Source organism: Diprion similis, chromosome 4 (assembly GCF_021155765.1).
Source record: "Diprion similis isolate iyDipSimi1 chromosome 4, iyDipSimi1.1, whole genome shotgun sequence".
In the NCBI taxonomy this organism is placed as follows: Eukaryota; Metazoa; Arthropoda; class Insecta; order Hymenoptera; family Diprionidae; genus Diprion; species Diprion similis.
Window position 1 is genome coordinate 15,720,326 of NC_060108.1, and position 19,808 is coordinate 15,740,133.

At 40.1% G+C, this 19,808-nt stretch overlaps 1 protein-coding gene across 1 annotated transcript in view; it reads left to right on the plus strand.

Annotated features, from left to right (window-relative positions):
* LOC124405966 (laminin subunit alpha-1) overlaps window positions 1-19,808 on the plus strand; it is a 71,345-nt gene that overhangs the window by 25,950 nt on the left and 25,587 nt on the right. Inside the window, exons 4-13 of the mRNA XM_046881238.1 lie at window positions 1,594-1,824; window positions 4,264-4,500; window positions 5,491-5,652; window positions 5,758-6,054; window positions 6,168-6,425; window positions 6,538-6,788; window positions 6,892-7,138; window positions 8,308-8,534; window positions 8,851-9,038; window positions 9,132-9,413. Of these exons, the coding sequence (XP_046737194.1) occupies window positions 1,594-1,824; window positions 4,264-4,500; window positions 5,491-5,652; window positions 5,758-6,054; window positions 6,168-6,425; window positions 6,538-6,788; window positions 6,892-7,138; window positions 8,308-8,534; window positions 8,851-9,038; window positions 9,132-9,413 (2,380 nt within the window). The remainder of the gene's footprint in view (window positions 1-1,593; window positions 1,825-4,263; window positions 4,501-5,490; window positions 5,653-5,757; window positions 6,055-6,167; window positions 6,426-6,537; window positions 6,789-6,891; window positions 7,139-8,307; window positions 8,535-8,850; window positions 9,039-9,131; window positions 9,414-19,808) is intronic.

Sequence of the window (19,808 nt, forward strand, 5' to 3'; positions counted from 1 at the left end):
CGCAGTAACAAAATATTTCTTCACTCAATCAATTCAAGTTCTCTCGAGTCAAGTTAGACTATTTATCTTTCTAGCAAATTTTGAGTATCATTGAAAGTATAGTTATTGAAAATTTGACGTGAAATTTTAGGATTCCTTGTCTAGTATTCGAAAAACTTCGAAGGATTGATTAAATTTGTTTTTCATGAAAATTGATAGTTATATCATGGCGTGCTGGTAGCGTGAGAAGTATAAGAAGTTCATGCACTTGCAATATCTCAAAGAAAACTGTCCAGATTGCTACAGATACCGTAGAAGGATATAGCCATAACCGGCTGCAAAGTAGTCGCAGTGCACTCGGTATAAAGAAGTAGAAGGAGGAACTTCTTTCCCCCATTCTTACCGCACTCCTTTATTTACACCGCATGAGATTTATTTTCAATACATTTTCTATTCTTTTTCTCTCTTGTTAATATGGAATCTCGTCGAATACGCGTCTTTTATTTTTAATCGCATGAAGAAACAAATTGACGATGAAGGAAAGGCGCGCGCACCGCACGCGCTTAATCTTGTTTGCGGCGCTGCATATGGCACGGGCCATAATAATACTACAAGTTAAATACCAACCAACGAGGGTTTTAATTACGGCAGTGATGCTGCTGCTGCTGCTGCTGCTGCTGCACGAGCTCTGGGAAAAGGAACAATTATCGTGTCGTCGTCCCACCATGCCTTGCCTTCGCATCGCATTGCATCGCATCGCATCGCATCGCATTGCATTGCGCGCCGTTGCCGTGAGATAGAGAACGAGAATATAACAGAGCACATCTCACACATACATATATAGTATGTACAATATACATATACATATAGGTATACATATGCGACAGGCGGTGGAGCAGCGGATCCTCTTGCGCATGGGGCGCGCGACGAGTAAACGATCCAAAAAACGAGCGACACTCGCTTCCGTAAATGGCCCTTCTTGCCGTTGGCCATTCCCATTGGCTGCACTCTCCCTAGTCAGGTATATGCCCTGAACTTAAAGCCAGTTAAGATACTCGCTAAGATTTTGTACCCATCTACAAAAAAATTCACTCTCAACACCGCGGGACTAACTTACGCGTACATACATGTATATGCGGTGCGGTTTGTGGACATATACATGCATATATATATATATATATATATATATATACTTATCTGCGTATACGTGTATGCAGCTGTCAACTTATATGGGTATCAACGCTCACCGATTTCCGCGAGCGATTATCAGGCTTGTATACCAACTTCGCGTGTTGTCTCAAGATTCGTACAGATACGCCTTTTTTAATTTGCCAAAAAGTAAGTTCTTTTTTCATTTGCGAAGGTACCTACGTTTGAATCCTGTTAAATAAGAAATTTTCGAAATTTCACGCCTTGTGTGTTACTCTCGAATCGTTGAAATGCGTCAAATTCATTTTTCACGGAGTGAAAATAGGCGCAACTATTGAATAACTATTCGGAAAATGGCAAATTACAAAAGAGGGAAATCAAGGATCAAAATTTTTCCTCCATTTTCCCTGCAGCCTATTCGTCTACGATTTCATTAACCCTGTATGTTTTCTTGCAAATTCGTAGATTCACACGTATCTGATAAACGGTCGGCCTGGTGCTCTGAACCACAGTTCAGACCTCGAAGAGTTCACCCAAGCTCGGTTCGTCCGGTTAAGATTTCAGGGACTGAGGCCAATGGGCGAAACAATCGTCGATAAACGGAGGGGCTTTTATTCTATCAAGGAGATCAACATCGGAGGACACTGTCTTTGTTCTGGTCACGCCTCGCAATGTCGCTACAGCGTACAGCACAGGGTGAGTTGAAAGTTATTTACAACATTTATCTCGATCGTTTGAAATTTTATTCTATCATCAGGCGTAAAGTATATTATATATGTAAAAAGTAATGAAATTTTTTATGTTATTCACCGTAACACTAACTTTAGTAGAAGTTATAACGAGATTCGAATGTTACCCTTGTTCACAAGAATTAAGTGTAAACATGAAAGTCTGGGGAAATTTCTTTTCCCAAGATCTCAAGAAACCACCGCCATAAATTTTCGAGGATGAAAGATGCATTCGCCGTTTCTGCTCGAGTAAAACGTATAATAAAGCAATTAGTTAGCATCGCATTTTTCGATGACACCGTTCCGCCCCTTATATGTGGGTACGCAGACCGAATAAGACACTAAAGTGGTCTCAACCGAATCGGTCTAATTCCTACCAGTTCTTTGGCCGATTCCTCTGGAGTATGTTTCGCTTCGTCTCGGCTTGCGATTCGCAGCTGCGCCGCTTTGCGAAAACCAAACGAATCGCGTGTTCTTTGCGAAGAGAATATACAGCGATGGAATTTTCATTTCGGTAAAAAAATCTTACCGCAAGAATTTGATACTCGATCAAACTAATAGTTTATCAATTAATAGTAATACTTTTTGTTTTATGATTGAATTCGACAAAAGTTCCAATTGTATCAATCGAAAATGGCCCGAAGTTTATACGTACATTTAAAATTTATTCCACAATATCGGTTAAAGAAATCTGCGTTGTATAGAATTTTGAAAAAATGAGCGATTTATGGTAAAAAATATCAAGCTGTTAAAAAAGTAATAACAATTTGATCCAACAATGAATCCTGATTCAATTTCCTCCATTCGTCATAGTGAATTAATCCGTTTGCCCCTTTAAATCAAATTGTCACCCGTTCCTTGTGATTAAGCCATAATATATCGGGATGTTTGAAATGCTCGTTGACGCTCCTTCGCGCTAAGGTGAGATCGAAATGCGTCCTATGCTCTTAGGAGGATATGTTATTCGATTCAAAAGACGCCCGAAAAGAAGAGTCGAAGACCTTCAAACCCATTGCACTGCCAAAAAATCTCTCAATTACCGGTCGCGTCGCCAAAAGTCGATTCTAATCCGGAGCGTATCTTCATGGATCATCGCCTTTTGGGCCCGCAGCTCAAGAGTGGATCTTCGGTCTAAAAAACGCTTAGAAACGATCGTTGCTGCTGCAACGGAATTCGATTCAACGTGAATATTTATGCACGTGTCTGTATAATTTTATCTGCCAATATATATATCGTGTGAAGTCTTCGTTATATGTTATGTTCGTTATACGTATAAGGCGTAACGACGCGCATTATATGAAAATCTCGGGGAGAATCGTCATCTCCGCCGTAGAATCGAACGATGGTGATCGGTCTTAACCCTCTAACCGCAAACTTCAGACCGCAGACGAGACGTTGTAACGACTGTAGTACGACGTGGAATTCGAGACTTCGTCCCCTGTATTATTTTCATTGAGCTGTTTTTTTTTCTATGTTTTTTTCTCATCTCGTTTTTACGATAAGATTTTTGGAAGTATGTACCAAGTGCATTGCAAGCAATTGTTAATGAGACGAATTGTAAAGAACGAATTTAGTTTAAGAATTTGAGTACGAATCGATGAGTGAAGAATTAGATATACAAGCATTTCTTTAATTGAAATTCGAAGTACGGTTAGTAGAATAATAAAACGCTGATTTCCTTTGAATATATTTTTTTAAGACGCAGATTTATGGCTCCTGCAAAATTCACCAACAACGTAACTTGTTCTACCGTGCAAAGTGGCCATTTGTGGCTTCGGTAGCAGCCAAATATTCATAACCATAATGGAAACTGCAATATTCGGAGTAAGACGGTGGTGGAAAAAAATTATTCTTAGAACGTTTCGTTTTATTATGAGAGAATGTAAATTTTTCTTATCCTGCTCTTGGCGGTTTGCTTATAGAATTTAACGTTTGTTCGACCACAGAAGCCACACGTAGATGCAAGGGACCTTCCGATTCACGCTTGCCTTAATGGCTGCAGTTTTAGGATACGTCATTCTAAACTGTATAACAGCGTCAGAGAAATTTAAACAAATCCGATCCGTTGAAACGAACTTTGAAGAACGCGATTTACACTTTAATGCCAGCAGAATTCTGTAAGATCAATATAGTGAAACGGTTACCCTATAGTATATATAGTACGTATAAATTAAACAAAACGGAAATATTTGATACTTCAGAATGTTCAATATTCGAAGTTTCAAAAACTCGAAAATCAACTGCTGAAAATATAAAATACACGAGTCTTGGAGAATGTTTGCTTCAAGTACGATAAAGCTATGATTGCATTCCGTAAATTTACATCTTGCGTAACAATTCACCTCATTGAATTCTGAAAGATTGGCTTTCACGCAGATTCGACAGTGAACTTGTGATCGGTTTTTAGCGCCAGGAATGCGAATGCGAACGTCACACGTGCGGTGAAAGATGCCACAAATGCTGCCCGATGTATAACCAAGTACCTTGGAGGCCGGGTACAAGTGGAAGAGGGTTTCACTGCGAGAAATGCAATTGCCACGGTCACGCGACGGCCTGTAGATACGATCCGGAAGTCGCCAACCAAAGGTCTTCCCTGGATATCCGTGACAAGTACCGGGGTGGAGGCGTGTGCCTAAACTGCACGGTAATTAGACCTTCTTCAACAACGTAGCCCCGATCTCTGCCAGTAGTTTTCAACCCTCAAACCGAGAAATCGTTGCAAGCAGGGGAAGCCGGGGCAATACGAACCTCTGGAGAAGCTATGGTTGCGTTATATTATTATGGTTGCCCTGTACCTCAGGGTTAGTGGGTGAAAATATTAGAGACGAATCGGACGGATCGTCTGACTCCAAAATTATGAAACGAGAAAAATCGTTGGGAAAATTTTCCACTATTATGCATGGCGGAAAGGAATCTGCGCAAACTTGAATAACAAAAGCTAGAAATTATCAACGATTCGAGAAGGTTTTATGACTAGAATTAACGTAATCTCTCGTGTTTTTCAGCCAGTTCTAATGTTCTTGGATTTATTTTCTTCGCCATTCCCGATGTTGCTTGAAAAATTGTTTACATAATTTGTGGAAATCCACTCCGCGAGCGAAATAAGCTCGATAACTCAAGCATCGCACGAAACGTATCGTATTTTTATTATTTGAAACGTTTTAGTTTTAAAACTTTCTCCCAAATTCTTGACATTTCAGCTCGGGCTGTTCAATTAGCTCGGTATTATTCCTATCTCATGGTAGAAACGCTGTTTTATTCATGTTTTGTATATCAATAGTGCAAATGAAATTGTGCTGGTAATTTTTGAAATAGTTTTTTTCCCTATTTCTCAACTGCCGGTGCAACCTTAAAAAATCATTTTACAGCGCACATCCGGCTGCATGTAGTAGGTAACTTAGAAACGCAGAACCTGAAAATAATGGATATAGCACTGCAATTAGAAGTATGGCGATGGATTAATATTTTGGCAACTGTACAGTCACGAAACAGAAATGACTCATCGCTGTGGTAATACGTCTGTGTAATAATAATGCAATAATAAGAGGGAGGACATCGTATTGCCCCGGGTTCCCCTAGTCACACGAAACACTTTCTTTTCCCTCTTTCTCTCTCTCTCTATCACTCTCATCAGGAACACACGACAGGAATAAACTGCGAGAAGTGTCAAGTCGGCTACTACAGGCCCAACGGAGTCCTCCCCAACGCCTCTCAACCCTGTCTTCCATGCACTTGCGACCTCCGTGGAAGCACCGGGTTCTGCACACCCGACGACTCCTTCACCCGCATTGGCAAGGTACTTTATACTCACACCACTTATCAAGCAATATCGTTGCCGCATTACCATAGGGCAGCTGTTATTCCGTGATGCATTTGAAAACTCTTATGATCTGCTTATCAGGTAGCAGGTGCCTGCGAGTGCAAGCCTGGATACTCGGGCTACAGGTGTGACCAGTGTGCTGCTGGGTACCGTCAATTTCCGGACTGCATGCCGTGCCCCTGCGACTCACGTGGCGTTCTTCCATCCCACGATTGCGAGGGCGATTGCCTCTGCAAGGCGAACGTCGCCGGGGAATTTTGCAGCCTTTGTAAACCCGGGTACTTTGCTCTGACGCGTGAAAACGAGGACGGATGTCTTCCCTGCGTGTGCTCTGGCCTGACTCGAGAATGCTCTGACGCAAGATTGACATTCGGCATGGTGAATATTTTTATTTATAATAATACCTCATCAATTTTGCGGTGGAGATCTTCATCTCGTTTTGTGTTATGCTATGTGCGAATCAGTTCCGACAATCACTTTGACAATTTTAGCTCTCAACACGCGAGGGTTGGCTGGTCAGCGACTTGAACGCATCGCGTGTTGTTTACCCGGAAATAGAGCCGGAAAGCGGTTCCCTGGTCTTTGATCCCTCGAGTTTAGATTACACTCCTTACTGGCTGGCGCCGAAGGTGTATGGAGGTAATAGACTCACGTCTTACGGCAGCAATATCACCTTCACTGTTACTTGGATCGTGATGCGCGGTGATAGCAGCGGCAGACCGACCATCGAGCCTGACGTTATCCTGCTCGTAAGTATGGGATAAAAATTTTCCATCCTTCTTGTCTTCGATGCTAGTGAAAAGAGCCGTATATCACGTTTTCTTCTCAAATCAATTTCTTCTTCCTGCAATTGGACGTCAGGGTGGTAACGGAATGCAAATTGCTTACGGAGAAGAGCGGTACTCGGGTCAGGATGCGATGATATCAGTGCCTCTTAGTGAACGGGGTTGGTACCACGTTAAGGAAGAAGTTCGCAACAACGTATCCCACAGATTAAGGAGGACCGAATACCGCGGTGATCCGGTGACCAGATCTCAGATGCTCCGAGTGTTGGCGGACCTTGAGCAAGTTATGATCAGGGCGCGTTATCACACGGAGCAAATCGAGGGACGGTGGGTATTGTTCTACATTTTCACCTCCTTAATACCTCCGGATTTTCTCCATTTTTCATCACACGTATGTGCCTTTGTTCTTGGACCAATTCGCGCTCTACAGACTTTCCGAGGTGATACTCACAACGGCGGAGATCACCGATTCTTCGGCTGATCACGAGGACCGCACTCTTGTCGAAATGTGCAATTGTCCTGCAGGCTATACAGGATTATCCTGCGAAAGGTGCGCCTGGGGTTACGTAAGCGAACCTGCTAACGCTTCCGATCATCAGGATCAATCGGACAAGTGTGTCAAGTGCGACTGCAACGGTCACGCAGCCACCTGTGATCTTCGCATGGGCGAATGTGGGGTGAGTGATTCGGTATTGTTTTTATTTATTTGTTCAATCATTCTTCCATGTATTTATTGTTTGTATACTTTTGTTTTGGAAACGTTACCGCTTCGAAAGAGCGAGGAAATTCAAAAACGCTTTACATATTTTTTTCTCAATTTGCTTTTTCTTTTTGTACAGTTTTTCTTTCACTGATTCCTTTTCAAGGCTTGATTTCCTTGATGAACGAAGAAAATAGCAGGTAGTTGAATTTTGTCGCTAGCGATTTCACAGGGAATTAGACATTTTCAAAAATGGCAAAGTTCATTATTTAATCGATACTTTTACTCGTTTGTTTATTTGTTGTTATTCATAATCTCATTGTTATTCCAATTTCTTCTTTTCTTCATTTCGAAAAGTCTTAAATTACTTATGTTTAAAAAGTTATCCGGCAAAATGAGTCGCAGCGAGTGAAACAGACAGAAATCGAAAAGAGAGAAATCTGATTTACCTGTTCTGATAGACAGAACAGCTTTGAATTCGAATCTTGAGTTACCTTCCGAGTTTCACATGAAACAATATCTTTCAATTTATTTTTACTACGTAACTATAACAACACCATCATAGTTTCCGGAAGAGTCAAAAATAGATTCGGTGATATTTTTATCTAGTATTTAACCCAAGCCCTTTTCACTTCAGTCCTGTCTTGTAAATCGCGACGTCGGTCGGTAACTGCCGAGCTGACTCTTCAGAAGTCTACCTTACCGAAAGCCGCTCAATTGTCGTAAGACGGCAATTGACTGCTGAGAATAAGGTAGATCGTGCTTCCCACGTTCTTCTACCGTTGCTGTATTGAAATTGTCATGAACAATTGAGGTGAACTTTTAATTTTTGTCAATTATTTAAAATTTTCATATCAGTACGTTTGTTAATTATTCTTACTGATCTAATTTCACTCCGAGACTCACGCGGATAAAAAAAAACAATAATGAGGAATTATGGGTTCTCAAAATCAAAATCATGAAGATACTGAAACAGACTGCAAGAAAAATAAAATAAAGACTTAAATGTCAAATGAGATCTGCTAGTTTCAGGACGAGGAAAATAACTGTATTCAACATTGCCGTTTCTTAAAAAGAATTTAAACATGTTTTATCGACCGGTATCGTCAAGGTTTAAAAATTCTGATCCATACGATCGTCCCTCAGGTCTGTGAACACAATACAGTGGGCTCAAAGTGTGATCGTTGTGCAGCAGGATACTACGGTGACCCTAGCCAAGGAACCCCTGACGATTGCAAGAGGTGCTCATGCCCTCTTGGTATCGAGTCAAATAACTTTAGCCCCAGTTGCCAGCTTGAAGATCCGGACAAGCCGAATGGCGGATACGTGTGCACTCAGTGCCCAAAAGGATACACCGGCGATCACTGCGAAAGGTAAAGAAAATAAAAATCAATCGCGATGCACTGTTGAATGAAACCGATTTATTCTTTGATTTTCAAAGTTTCAATGTGATGGTTCTTTGATTATTATATTATAATGTAAAACAACAGAGAAAATTGTGTCGTTTTTGTCTTCTGTGTTCTTATTCATAGTTTTTAGCATTGCCTCATCGTTTTTGTGATAGGAATTAAATTTATTATCAACACCGTTTTACCGTTAAAGAAAAACTTTTGCATTTGAATAAGGATGGAAAGGAGTAAATTGCAGCAGGTTTATCAATCGCCACGTTGTGTAATTGTTTCAATACAGCTGCGACGTCGGATACTTTGGATCGCCGACAATCCCAGGAAAAATCTGCGAGCCATGTTCCTGCAACGGAGGCGTGTGTGATCAAGAAACGGGAAGGTGTCTGGAATGCCGCGGAAATACGGAAGGGTGGAAATGCGATAGATGCAAAAAAATGCACTACGGAGATCCGTTGGAGCCGAACTGCAACCGTGAGAATCTTATTTATGATTACTTAAAAAACAAAAATTCAAATTCTTCGTCCACTTTTTCATTATATAATATCTTATCTCGTTGTTCTCAAGCCTGTGACTGTGATCCTTTGGGAAGTTTGTCCCTTCACTGCGACTCCGACGATGGGCAGTGTCTCTGCAAGCCTTTGTTCATTGGTAGAACTTGCTCGAGGTGCATCGAGGGCTTTGGAAACGTTACCGCTGGCTGCGTCGAGTGCAATTGCGGGGAGGGAGCGGCGAAAATCGAATGCGACGCTGTTACCGGTCAGTGTCAATGTCTCCCAGGTGTTGCCGGACAACTGTGCGACCGATGCGATTTCGATCATTACGGACTCAACGAGGAGGGCTGTCTGGGTAAGTGAAAGCATGCAACGAATTGACAATTGTTTGGAAAGGGGTGTCATTATATCCCGATGTTTGCGGAATACCGTTTCGCTGCTTCTCTTTATGCTAGACATCGTTTAATCGAAGAAAGGATCAAGTCAGAGGATAGATCTAACGATTAATTGAAAAACGATTGGTTTAAAAGACGGCTTTAATTGATTGATCGAGAAAAGGGTTTTTTTTTTTTGAATGAAAGACTCGATTAATCGATGAATCGGAAGGAAACGAATTATTAAAAGGGTTGGGGATAATTGGTTCATCGAAGAGGCGATTAATCGAGAGCACAATTATTGAAACGTCCGATTGATAGATTGATAAATATAAACTACTACTAGAAATTATATTATTATTAAAACAATTAGGTATTCGAAGTTTACGATGAAATCGGTTAATCGCACAGTCTCACTAGAAACTTACGTCGATAATCTCGTGTTTTCCATCATCGGAAAATTTTTGATCTTCAAGTAAAATCGACTTTTGGCTATTTTCGATGCACGGATTTCGATACTCAGGGCGCGCCTTAAGTAACCGGAGCTTTCTCGAGTGGCGGAAGTTTATTGCCCCGGGATTGCAGAAGTTGCGAATTCCTATATCGATTATCATCGTCGACAATCGACGCTGTCCAACGTGAGATACGAAGGCGTTTCAGAATCTTTCTTTTTTCTAGTCTCCGTATCGCTTTGCAGGCACGCGATTCTCGCGCCTAACGACCTCGCCGAGTTAAACTTATGTGCGGGATAACAATTCACCGGCTATACGACAAGACGGAAATTAAGAGGAATTCTATTTGAAACGCCATTTCGCTGTACAGAAATATTTATTCGTCGTCTATTTAGATTCAGGCAAAAAATACTGAAAGCCTTATCTGAGGAAATGGAAAGAGAAATTGTGAATTTATTTATGCTTTGTCATAAAGTTCATGGAATGATTTATTTTATTGCGCCCGGTTTCAAAGTGCGATATATCTTCTCTGAGATTGATTTCTTATCAACTCGGCGGTGACGTTATACACGCTTTTTTGTTCATTAGTTTGAGTTTAACTTTGACCTTATTTTATTACGTTATGTATGGAACTGATCGTGCTTGACGAAATTAAGAAGAAAGAGAGTAAAAACAAAAGAAAAAAAAAAGAAACTATATCACCAAAACACGAAAGTTATCTTACACACGGAGAAATCTTATCTGATTTAAATTATTCAAACGGTTGCGGTAAGTTAGGATTCACTGTTGGCAACGGAATTTCTGAATATAAAAAAAAATAAAAGCATCGTAATTGAGGTCAAATTCCTGCAGTAACTCCTGCGCTAATAACTGATAGATATATATACCTATAACATAACGTACACTACAATTAAACTGGCATTTATCTTCGATCAAGTGAGTCTTACGACTTGAGCCCCGTAGCCAAGCCGATCTCCGTTTCTACACCGCCGTCTGCTGCAGCAGTATCAGCGTATATAATAGCGCACCGTAGTTGGAGTTTGTTCCGGGTATACATATATCACCCGACACAAACACTCAGGCACGCATTTAATGATAATATAAGCCAAATGATTATTATACCAGGTGTGAAGCACCTAGTTAACGCCTAATTGAATCCGCGCGGTGCACTTACACTCAAATTATATGGAATAAATTAACTCGATATTATCGATACTGTTGTAATCCACGTGTACGCAGCCTAATCCTTGGGAGCCGCATGACTCGAGATAAAAATTCTGTAATCAATTAATTGCAATTAACGGTAGTCGAATATGGTCTTGTTTCTTCCTTGTTGCAATTTTTATTCACATTATTTGATTGTGATTGAATTACATCAGGAGAAGAAAAAAAATGTAAAAGAGTTTCTGGACTCGGTCAAATGATGAAAGTTCGATTGCACATCCACTTTGGTTAGTGTAACAATTATCTAAAGGCAGAGTCTAAATCGAAGCGAAATCTTATCCTTGCAGCTTGTCACGTATTCTTAAGTGCTTGTATTAATATCTGAGTATATTTGATAATTGCCGCAACTGTTGCATCATCTTTTCTTACCCTCTTTCCATATTTTCTTTTTCGTTTTTTCAATTTCTAAAAAAATTCCTTTTCCTTTTTTCCTCTCTTCTCAAATCTTCACGGTTTATATTTAGCCTCGTGTGTCTTCACGCGCGTTCAGTAACAACGTGATGTGCAGCTTTTGATAGGTGCGATGTAAAGCTTGTAACGATTAGACCTGTAGGTGGGTAATCTCTTGTTTGAGCATGCTGCATTCACACACCTTCACGGACCGTCGAGCGGAAGACGGAACGAGATATTATATACAGAAACGGAGAAGAAGGAAAAATAACAAGAGTGAGAGAGAGAGAGAGAGAGAGAAAAAACGATCGCACACCTTTAGACTTACATGCATTATACGCGCTCTGCTGTATTTATTACTCAAGCTACAGGTTTCGGGTCAGCACCTAGAGCTGCGCCGTGGAAATTAATCAGCAAATTTATCTTTCTAATTGCTTTCTTGCTTCAAATTATATGACTTGGCAGACGGCCGTGTTTTACGTTTATTAAATAATCACGAATCTGGGCCAGCATGATGTAGACAAAAGTATAAGGAATGCAAAACGTTAACCGGTAGTTACGTTAAGTGGTGCAAATTTTCACTGCAACTATATAACGTTCGAAAATTCTTACCAATTCCGTAAAAAAAAAAAAAAAAAAAAACTGTCGCAGCGGTATTGACCGGCGTTAAATTCAAGTTGTCAGCGGTAAAAGAAGCGCGTATGTACGGTATATATGTAGGTATGTAGCACATACGCACACGATTGCATCAGACTTCCGGCAGTTTCACCTCATCGCCAATCCGGCCCGCTATGATTTATCGCGTGATCGATAATCCGCTATGCAAATTAACCACGTCGCACGATACACTTGAGAAAAACGAGGAAATAAAAAGAGAAATGGATCAAGAGCATGAAACTGAATAGGCGGCATTCCTTTTTCACTCTTGTGCAATATCTGAAGTTTAAAAATACCGCGGTTACTAATTGTAAAAATTTCCCACCAAATTTTCTTGCACACTATAAATGATGGAGATTAATTAAATTTAATTATTGCAATAACTATTATTGATATTATACCATCGTATGGAGGATAATTATAATACTCGACGGTGTAATATTTCCACAATAATAGTTTCATACCTCGGGGTGGATTCATTTTATGCAGTATACCTTGCTTGTATACCTATATCCAATGCTCGTAATTAAGTCGCTCGCGTCTTACTTGACGTATACTAATTAATTATTCACTGCATATTAAATCCCCGTATCTTACATACCTACAGTTACGTCTTCTAATGGAGACGCCTACCACCTTCGTCTCATCTCCGCACGACATTTTTGTACCGGATACGGATATACCATACCTGTACACATATATACATAAATATCACTTGAAAATCGAAGATTAATTTCAATTTATTAATTAATAAATCAATTCTTCATACACGCAGGGTACAATGTCGTATAAATAATCCTTGTCTTTTGATGCATGTAAAAAAAAATGATCGAAATCCATGTCTTTCGTCTCGAAATTGAAATTTTCGCTTTTACCAAATCTCGCCATTATGCTGTTAAAGTGCACCATCTAGCGTGCATGCCATACTGTAATACGGTATAAACTACACCCCGGAATTGCACCAGGTCGCGGTTTGTTAAGGTCCGCGATCACGTACTACAGCTGTACACCGCGTGCCATCTCCATGGCAATCACCTCCTGGGTGGTCCGTGCCCAACGCCACCGGGCATCTTCGGACCGTGCCCTCGAGTATTAAGTAATTTACCCCCCTTTCTTCCTTGCATTTATAGTTTTCCTCTTTTTTTTTCTTTCTTTCTTTTCCTCTCTCTCGTACGCGGATGTATGTATGTATGCACGTGTATCTCATATCTATAACGTCACGTGGCTCGATTATCGTGGACGAGGGATAACCGGCGTCGCGTAATCAACGAGCTTGATTAACGAGTGAAACGAGGTACAGGTATAATGATAACGATCATGCAACAATTTTGCACGGGATTTTATATAAAGTGGAGAGGAAATTTGAAGATGCAATATTACCGCACCAGGCCAATACTTCAGCGTTCAGAGGTTACAAACTGAGTGAAGGGAAGAAACTGACGATTCTTATCACGGGATTGGATGGCTGGAATTCCACATTTTTCATTAATTTTAATTTGCGGTAGTCGTACATTGTATATTGGTTAAATTGATGTATACGTCATGTTACGAGGATCTCTTTATATGAATACTAGAATCTTTATGGAAATACTAGCTTATAGATATCGATGCCTTGTTCGAATCCCTTCGATGCAGCTCATTTCATATTCAAAAGCTCAGTTTCTACAAAATTATTGAAACATTTTTTTTTATCTTAATTTAATTTTGTTCAATATTTGATTTCACAACATCGAACTAGTATTGACTATTATCAACAAATGGCAATATTGAATTTATTACTGAAAAAGAAAATGAAAATCCGTTTGAATGAATCTGTTGAAAATAGTTTTCCGAGTAAAAGGAACCATCATTGAGTGAAATCGGAAGAATATTGCATTGATTTGATATGATTTGAAATGAAGCATCGATTTCTAATTTTTTTCTCTATAATTCCAATGTTTTCTACTTTTGCAATTCTAAAGAGACTTTCGTACCTTACGAATATGCACAACAATTCGACAAAGACTCAACGTAGGACCAAAACGCAAAAAAAATTAATAAAAATCATCAATTTCGACCAACTCAAGTCACAGGGAGTCAAATGAATTTCACCGCAGTTTTCGACTCAGCTGCCATATTGCTGGCATATAGCGGTATTTCGTGATATAAAATTTGGGTGTTTAGGTAACCGATATTAAATCCCTGATGGTCCCAAAGTACAGGGCGGCGATCTGACGCAGTAAACGGAGTGGCTGGTCAAAGACCGCGTTACTGGCATTGGCTAAGCTTTATTAGTCCGTTTCACTGTGTATCCTACTTCAAAAAATTGCAAGGTTCAGATTCATACGCAACCATGCATGGAATACATTGTGTATCTATGAATCAGGAGTTCAAACTTGCGGTTCGTACGGTACACACTCGAGTAATTCATGCTGCTACAGTTGAATCTTTTTTCTTCTTCATCTTCATTGCCAGTCCCATAAAAAAGAAATTAATTAAATGTGCGTCTTAATGGGAATAAAACGACGGGCTATTCAATTCTTGAAATTGCGTGCCACTAGTATCACATAAAGCGAACCCTGAGAAATCGGTGAAATATTACTTTGAATCACGATATATACTCATCTCAGCTACGAAAAGAAAAATATAACGAGTCATTCGTGTGTCAAGACGAATTGCAAAAATTATAATTTTATCCATCCTTTCGATATACACCAACTGCACTTTACTATTATAAGTAGACTTCGTCAAGTTATTATACATAAATTTGTACTTTGAAATGGAGAGAAAAAAAAGATTCTAAATACCGACTGTTATAACAATAATAATGAAAAAAAAAACCGAAACAACTAGCCAATTTTTTTTCTCTCTTTCAATAAAGATCGCAGTAATTATATAAATCGACGCTATCGACTATTCGCCGAGGGTTCTAATGAAGGCGTTTAAATCTAATCACGTATGGCGAAGAGGGTCGAGAATGAAACGTGTGTCAAAACTTCATTCGGTGTTCTTGCGATAAGTTCCTCTCATGGAGTCTGCGTCTCGATGCAGCGCGGCAGCAACGCCGGAGAAACGACATAAGCGAAGCGTACGAGTTTACATGTGTGGATACACTTTCTCATGTGTAAGTAAATCGGACCTCGCTGTCGTCAACGAAGTAGTCAGCATCCTCCTCCTCCTCCTCCTCCTCCTCCTCCTTCTTCTTCTCCTCGTCGTCCTCGTCCTCTCGGCATCGTCAATCCGGCGGACCAGTCTTTAAAGGGGATCTCCTCTTGGCGCTTTGGACACAAACAAGAGATTCTTTGATCGTATCTTTTGACTCACTCGTCGCATCGCCACACTCATGTGACACACAAACGTATGGGAAGATAATACACGTCCAGTACGCGTGACGCGGTCCCTATGAAGTTACCGCTACCCATATTCTATAATACGATCCCGCCAATACTTTTTACCTCGCAATTTATCATCCACTTCATGTAGGTACGCGCGGGCTCCGCAAAGTGCGCCAGATACTCGCGAAAAGAAAAAATGAATAAACAAAAGTATCGGGATAAGAAAAAGCGATGCAAAAATTTGATTTTTCGTCGATTGTTCTCGGCGGTTGAATAAATCCCATTATGGAGTTACGAATTTATACATATATTATTATATCGGTATTGGGTATATGATATTTATGCAGGGATTTGAAGCAACTATTTTTTTTTACTCGCAGATTAGGTGACGAGCGGTTTCATGTTCATTACATATTTCAATGCAAAGTCTCGATTCGTTGATCAGCGATTGCTTATTGATATATGTGCTTCACGATTTCAAACAGTGAATAGCATCTCGAAGAAATTACAGTCGTCGGAATTTATAAATAAATCATGAGCGTTGGAAATGTACGCGAACAGCTGTGCAGCTCGATATTTTAATACAATCACGCAACAGCTTTATTATTGGTAAATATTAATTTTTAGTTAAAGTAAATTTGCATCGTTCACCGCTATTTGAATTTGAAGAGAATTATTTTTCATTTCATACAAGTATGAACAGATGAAAAAACAGAAAAGAAATGCGATGGATGTTATTATACGATACGTGGAGTATGATGAAGTATAAAAATTGCGTTAAAATTGTCCAATCATTTTTTTTCAGGTACGTCGTAGTTGAATTAACATTTTTTTCACATTCACTTCATTGATCATGTCTTTAGAATCATTATATATACAGTGATTGTCACATGCTGAATATAACTGCATCATCAACATTCCCATGTAAATTTGCTGCGCTTATAACGGGTCACTGTGTGTTACTCGAGTTATTTATCGTTCATAATTTTCCATCGAAATGAAGAAAAGGTGAATGAATGAAGATAAATTTTGAAAAAAAAAATTTCAAATGGAAAAATCAAACGCCGTTTATGTGGTAACGAATTCGTATTAATACGCGTCTACACCCACGCGTTTCCATGCACGTGACTGCATCGCGTTCCATGTTACAACATGTATTTAATTGCTCACATACAATTGTAAGACCATGCATTTAAAATTTCGATTTTGTGATCGAATGATTTTCCACAAAATTTTCGCTTCAGGGGGGGGATCTCTTCCAAACTCACCCTGCCTGAAACGTAGAGAACTCAAATTCATATCCCGCATACACATGTACGTATATAATGTATACATGTGGTACATGGAAGAGAGATAAAAGGGGGGGAAAAAAGAAAATGAAAACACAGGTGATGACGTCGAGGCAGGTATAATCTCGCCGTGGTATAATAATGGTCCTCTCTGTGCCTGAAAAAAGCCAAAACTGTTTTCTCACTATCGGGGAGAGACGGAGAGAGAGAGAGAGGGAGAGAGGAGAGAACACGTGCTGCAGGGTACTCGGAACGCCGTTGACCTTAATTCAAATTCCTCGCATACAACTGCACGAAGGAGACAAAAGGTACCCGGCAGCATGTTCATTTTTGTAATCCCTGAAAAATTAATTGAAAAAATGTTGAATCTCTTCTTTGATTATCTGCTATTATTATACTATGTACTTTGCCTAGATATTTCCATCGAAATTAGGTTTCAGAAATCCGATACCTCTGTGACATGGATTCCTATCCTCAGACCCTTCGTATATGTGGAAATCAATCAATAGGTATACTCGATACCGGTACCTTGTGCAACGATCTTGTAAATAAAAAATTAGAATGCGATACGCATGTCTCGGATGATCACTGATGAACTTTCCAGATATCAGTCCAGACGGGTTTCAATTTTTAATGATATTATATTTGTCTCATATTTACTAAATTTGGTCATTTTTTTCTTTCCTGCACACCAAATATCGTTTCAAAAAGATTGATGCTAGAAAATACGTGAACTGTTTATATTTTCATGGCTAAATGCCTGTACACAACGTGTATTACAGAGAATGAGGTACAGCGAGGAAGGCGGTCTTGTTTGCGTAAGAAGGTATACTGGATAAGATTTCTTCTGATGATACCGACCTTAATAATTTAATCTAGCACAGTGATTAAAAGAAAAAAAAAAGTAAGAAAGAAAAGAAAAGAAGAAGAAGAGGTAAAGAAAAAAAACACAAGAATCCCCCTTACCCGTGGCTTCTTCCCACCAGGGGGTTACGTAACAGCAATGCGTTGCTTTGCGCTCTTGTTCCCTCTTCTTTTCTTCATTACTCTCCTATGATCCTCATCGTATCCGTGACGCATTTCTCTCCCTACTCGAAATATTTCACTACGTCATTCTACCTCGGTATAATCTTTCGTACACAGACATAATATCCCTGTCCCCCGAGCTGCAGTAGGCAAAGGAAAAAAATCTTGCGTCGAGGATTTGGAAAATTGACGAATCGCATGCCAGGGAATCACAGTTTGTAGTCACGAAGGGAACTCGCACCTTTCGATATATTCATTTTAGGTAAAATATTTTTCGACACGAAGGAAATTCCCGTGAACTTTAACTCGCATCGTTTCATTTGAAATTCCTCGCATGATTTTCCGTCTATATACGATCAATTAGCGGTGTTACTGCTTCCGGATTTCGTTAAGGTAAACTTGGGTGAAGTCTCTTCGGTATTCCGCGGGTAGAACCCGCTGCGGCGCGGCGTCGTAAAACTGACCGTAAACGATGACCGTTTCTATCTCGAAGAATGGACGGATGCCTGGATGAATGTACCTAAGTATACACCGGGGACATTATCCTCCCCGAGTCTTCCGCCTGGCTTGTTGCAAATCACCGTCAATTTCTCATTTTATACCGATATACATGTCTCGATGTACATATGCTGCGAAAAATCATTGCATATTATAACAGTGCTTGGGATATTTTTAAACGCCTATACGCTGACAATAAATTGAAAAGCTCGGCAAAATGTAGCGCACTTTGATCTTGCAATTGGATGCCTCCGCAATCAATTTCCCCGGATTTTCTTCTCGTCGTTTCATTCCCAGACACAAGAAATTTGCGCAGATGTCAGCGGCTTGGTGTGAAACGTACGGGGCACGTATTAGGTGTTTAGACACTTATCTGTTATTCACGTGTAAGTACGTGCGACGCTCAGAAAAGGATGATAGGAGTGCGGAAGTATTTACAAGCGCGTTATTGCAAGCTCGAGATCTCGCCATGGGGTATTTTATGGGTCCTTTGCCCTCTGGAATAAGGAGGAGGCGCGTTTTGTAAAACTAACAGACGGACACCGTTTGCAGACTTCGAACCGTGCGGCATATAAGCGACGGAATGACAGCTTGACGTTTTAATCGTTCATTCATTCGCTTTGGTGGGTATTCGTACGCCTGTGTAACTCACGATGTTGGATAAGTGACGTGACGTTGCAGGTATAAATGCTTGCCCCGCGAAGCGAGAATATATGAGAAGAATTTTATACTTTCTTACTTTCTTACTATATATATACGCTATATCTTTGTTGATTTTTGAAGCTGGACTTTAAAATATAAAGAAAACAAAAAGGTTTTAAGCTAGCTGGAGAGATCGGTTAGGTGAATGGTATCAAGGGGAGGATGGGAAAAATGGATAATCGACTGAAATGTTCTGAACTAGTACGGAACAAATTTCTATCGAATCACGATCACCACTTCTGGTAACCAAATGAACGTGATATTAAAATGAGCATTCAGGAATCATAGAAGAGAGACGATCCATCAACAAATCTTCGATAACGGCAGTAAAATATCCGCAGGTTGAAAAGGTCCTCAAGTATAAATAACACGTATATTATATCGAACGGAAACGTCTCGTCAGTTTAAATCAGTCCCTAATGGCTCCCCCCCCCCCCCCCCCCTTGACACGAAATATATGTGATAACCGCATGGTTTAAGAAACGAATAAATTACTAGTTGGATGTATAATCCACACATGCGCTGGACCGCATCACCTGCTCCTAAAACGACCAATTAATCTCGCACATGCAGAGACGAGTCACGCGCCAGATTGTGGGGAACCGAACAGTATCCGCTTTGTTTGAAAAGTACGGTGTATGAAATTCCACTACGTTATCACGCGGCCCGCGACACTCCGTGGCAGAAGGTCGGATGTGGGCGGGATAACACGCGTGCAAAACGGGCCGGATGTACCTCTTTTTGTTCCTATGTGTTATATGCATGGGTGTGTATTTTACTACCTAGAACGGGGAAAAGCGGGTAAAGGAGAAACCAGTGCAGGA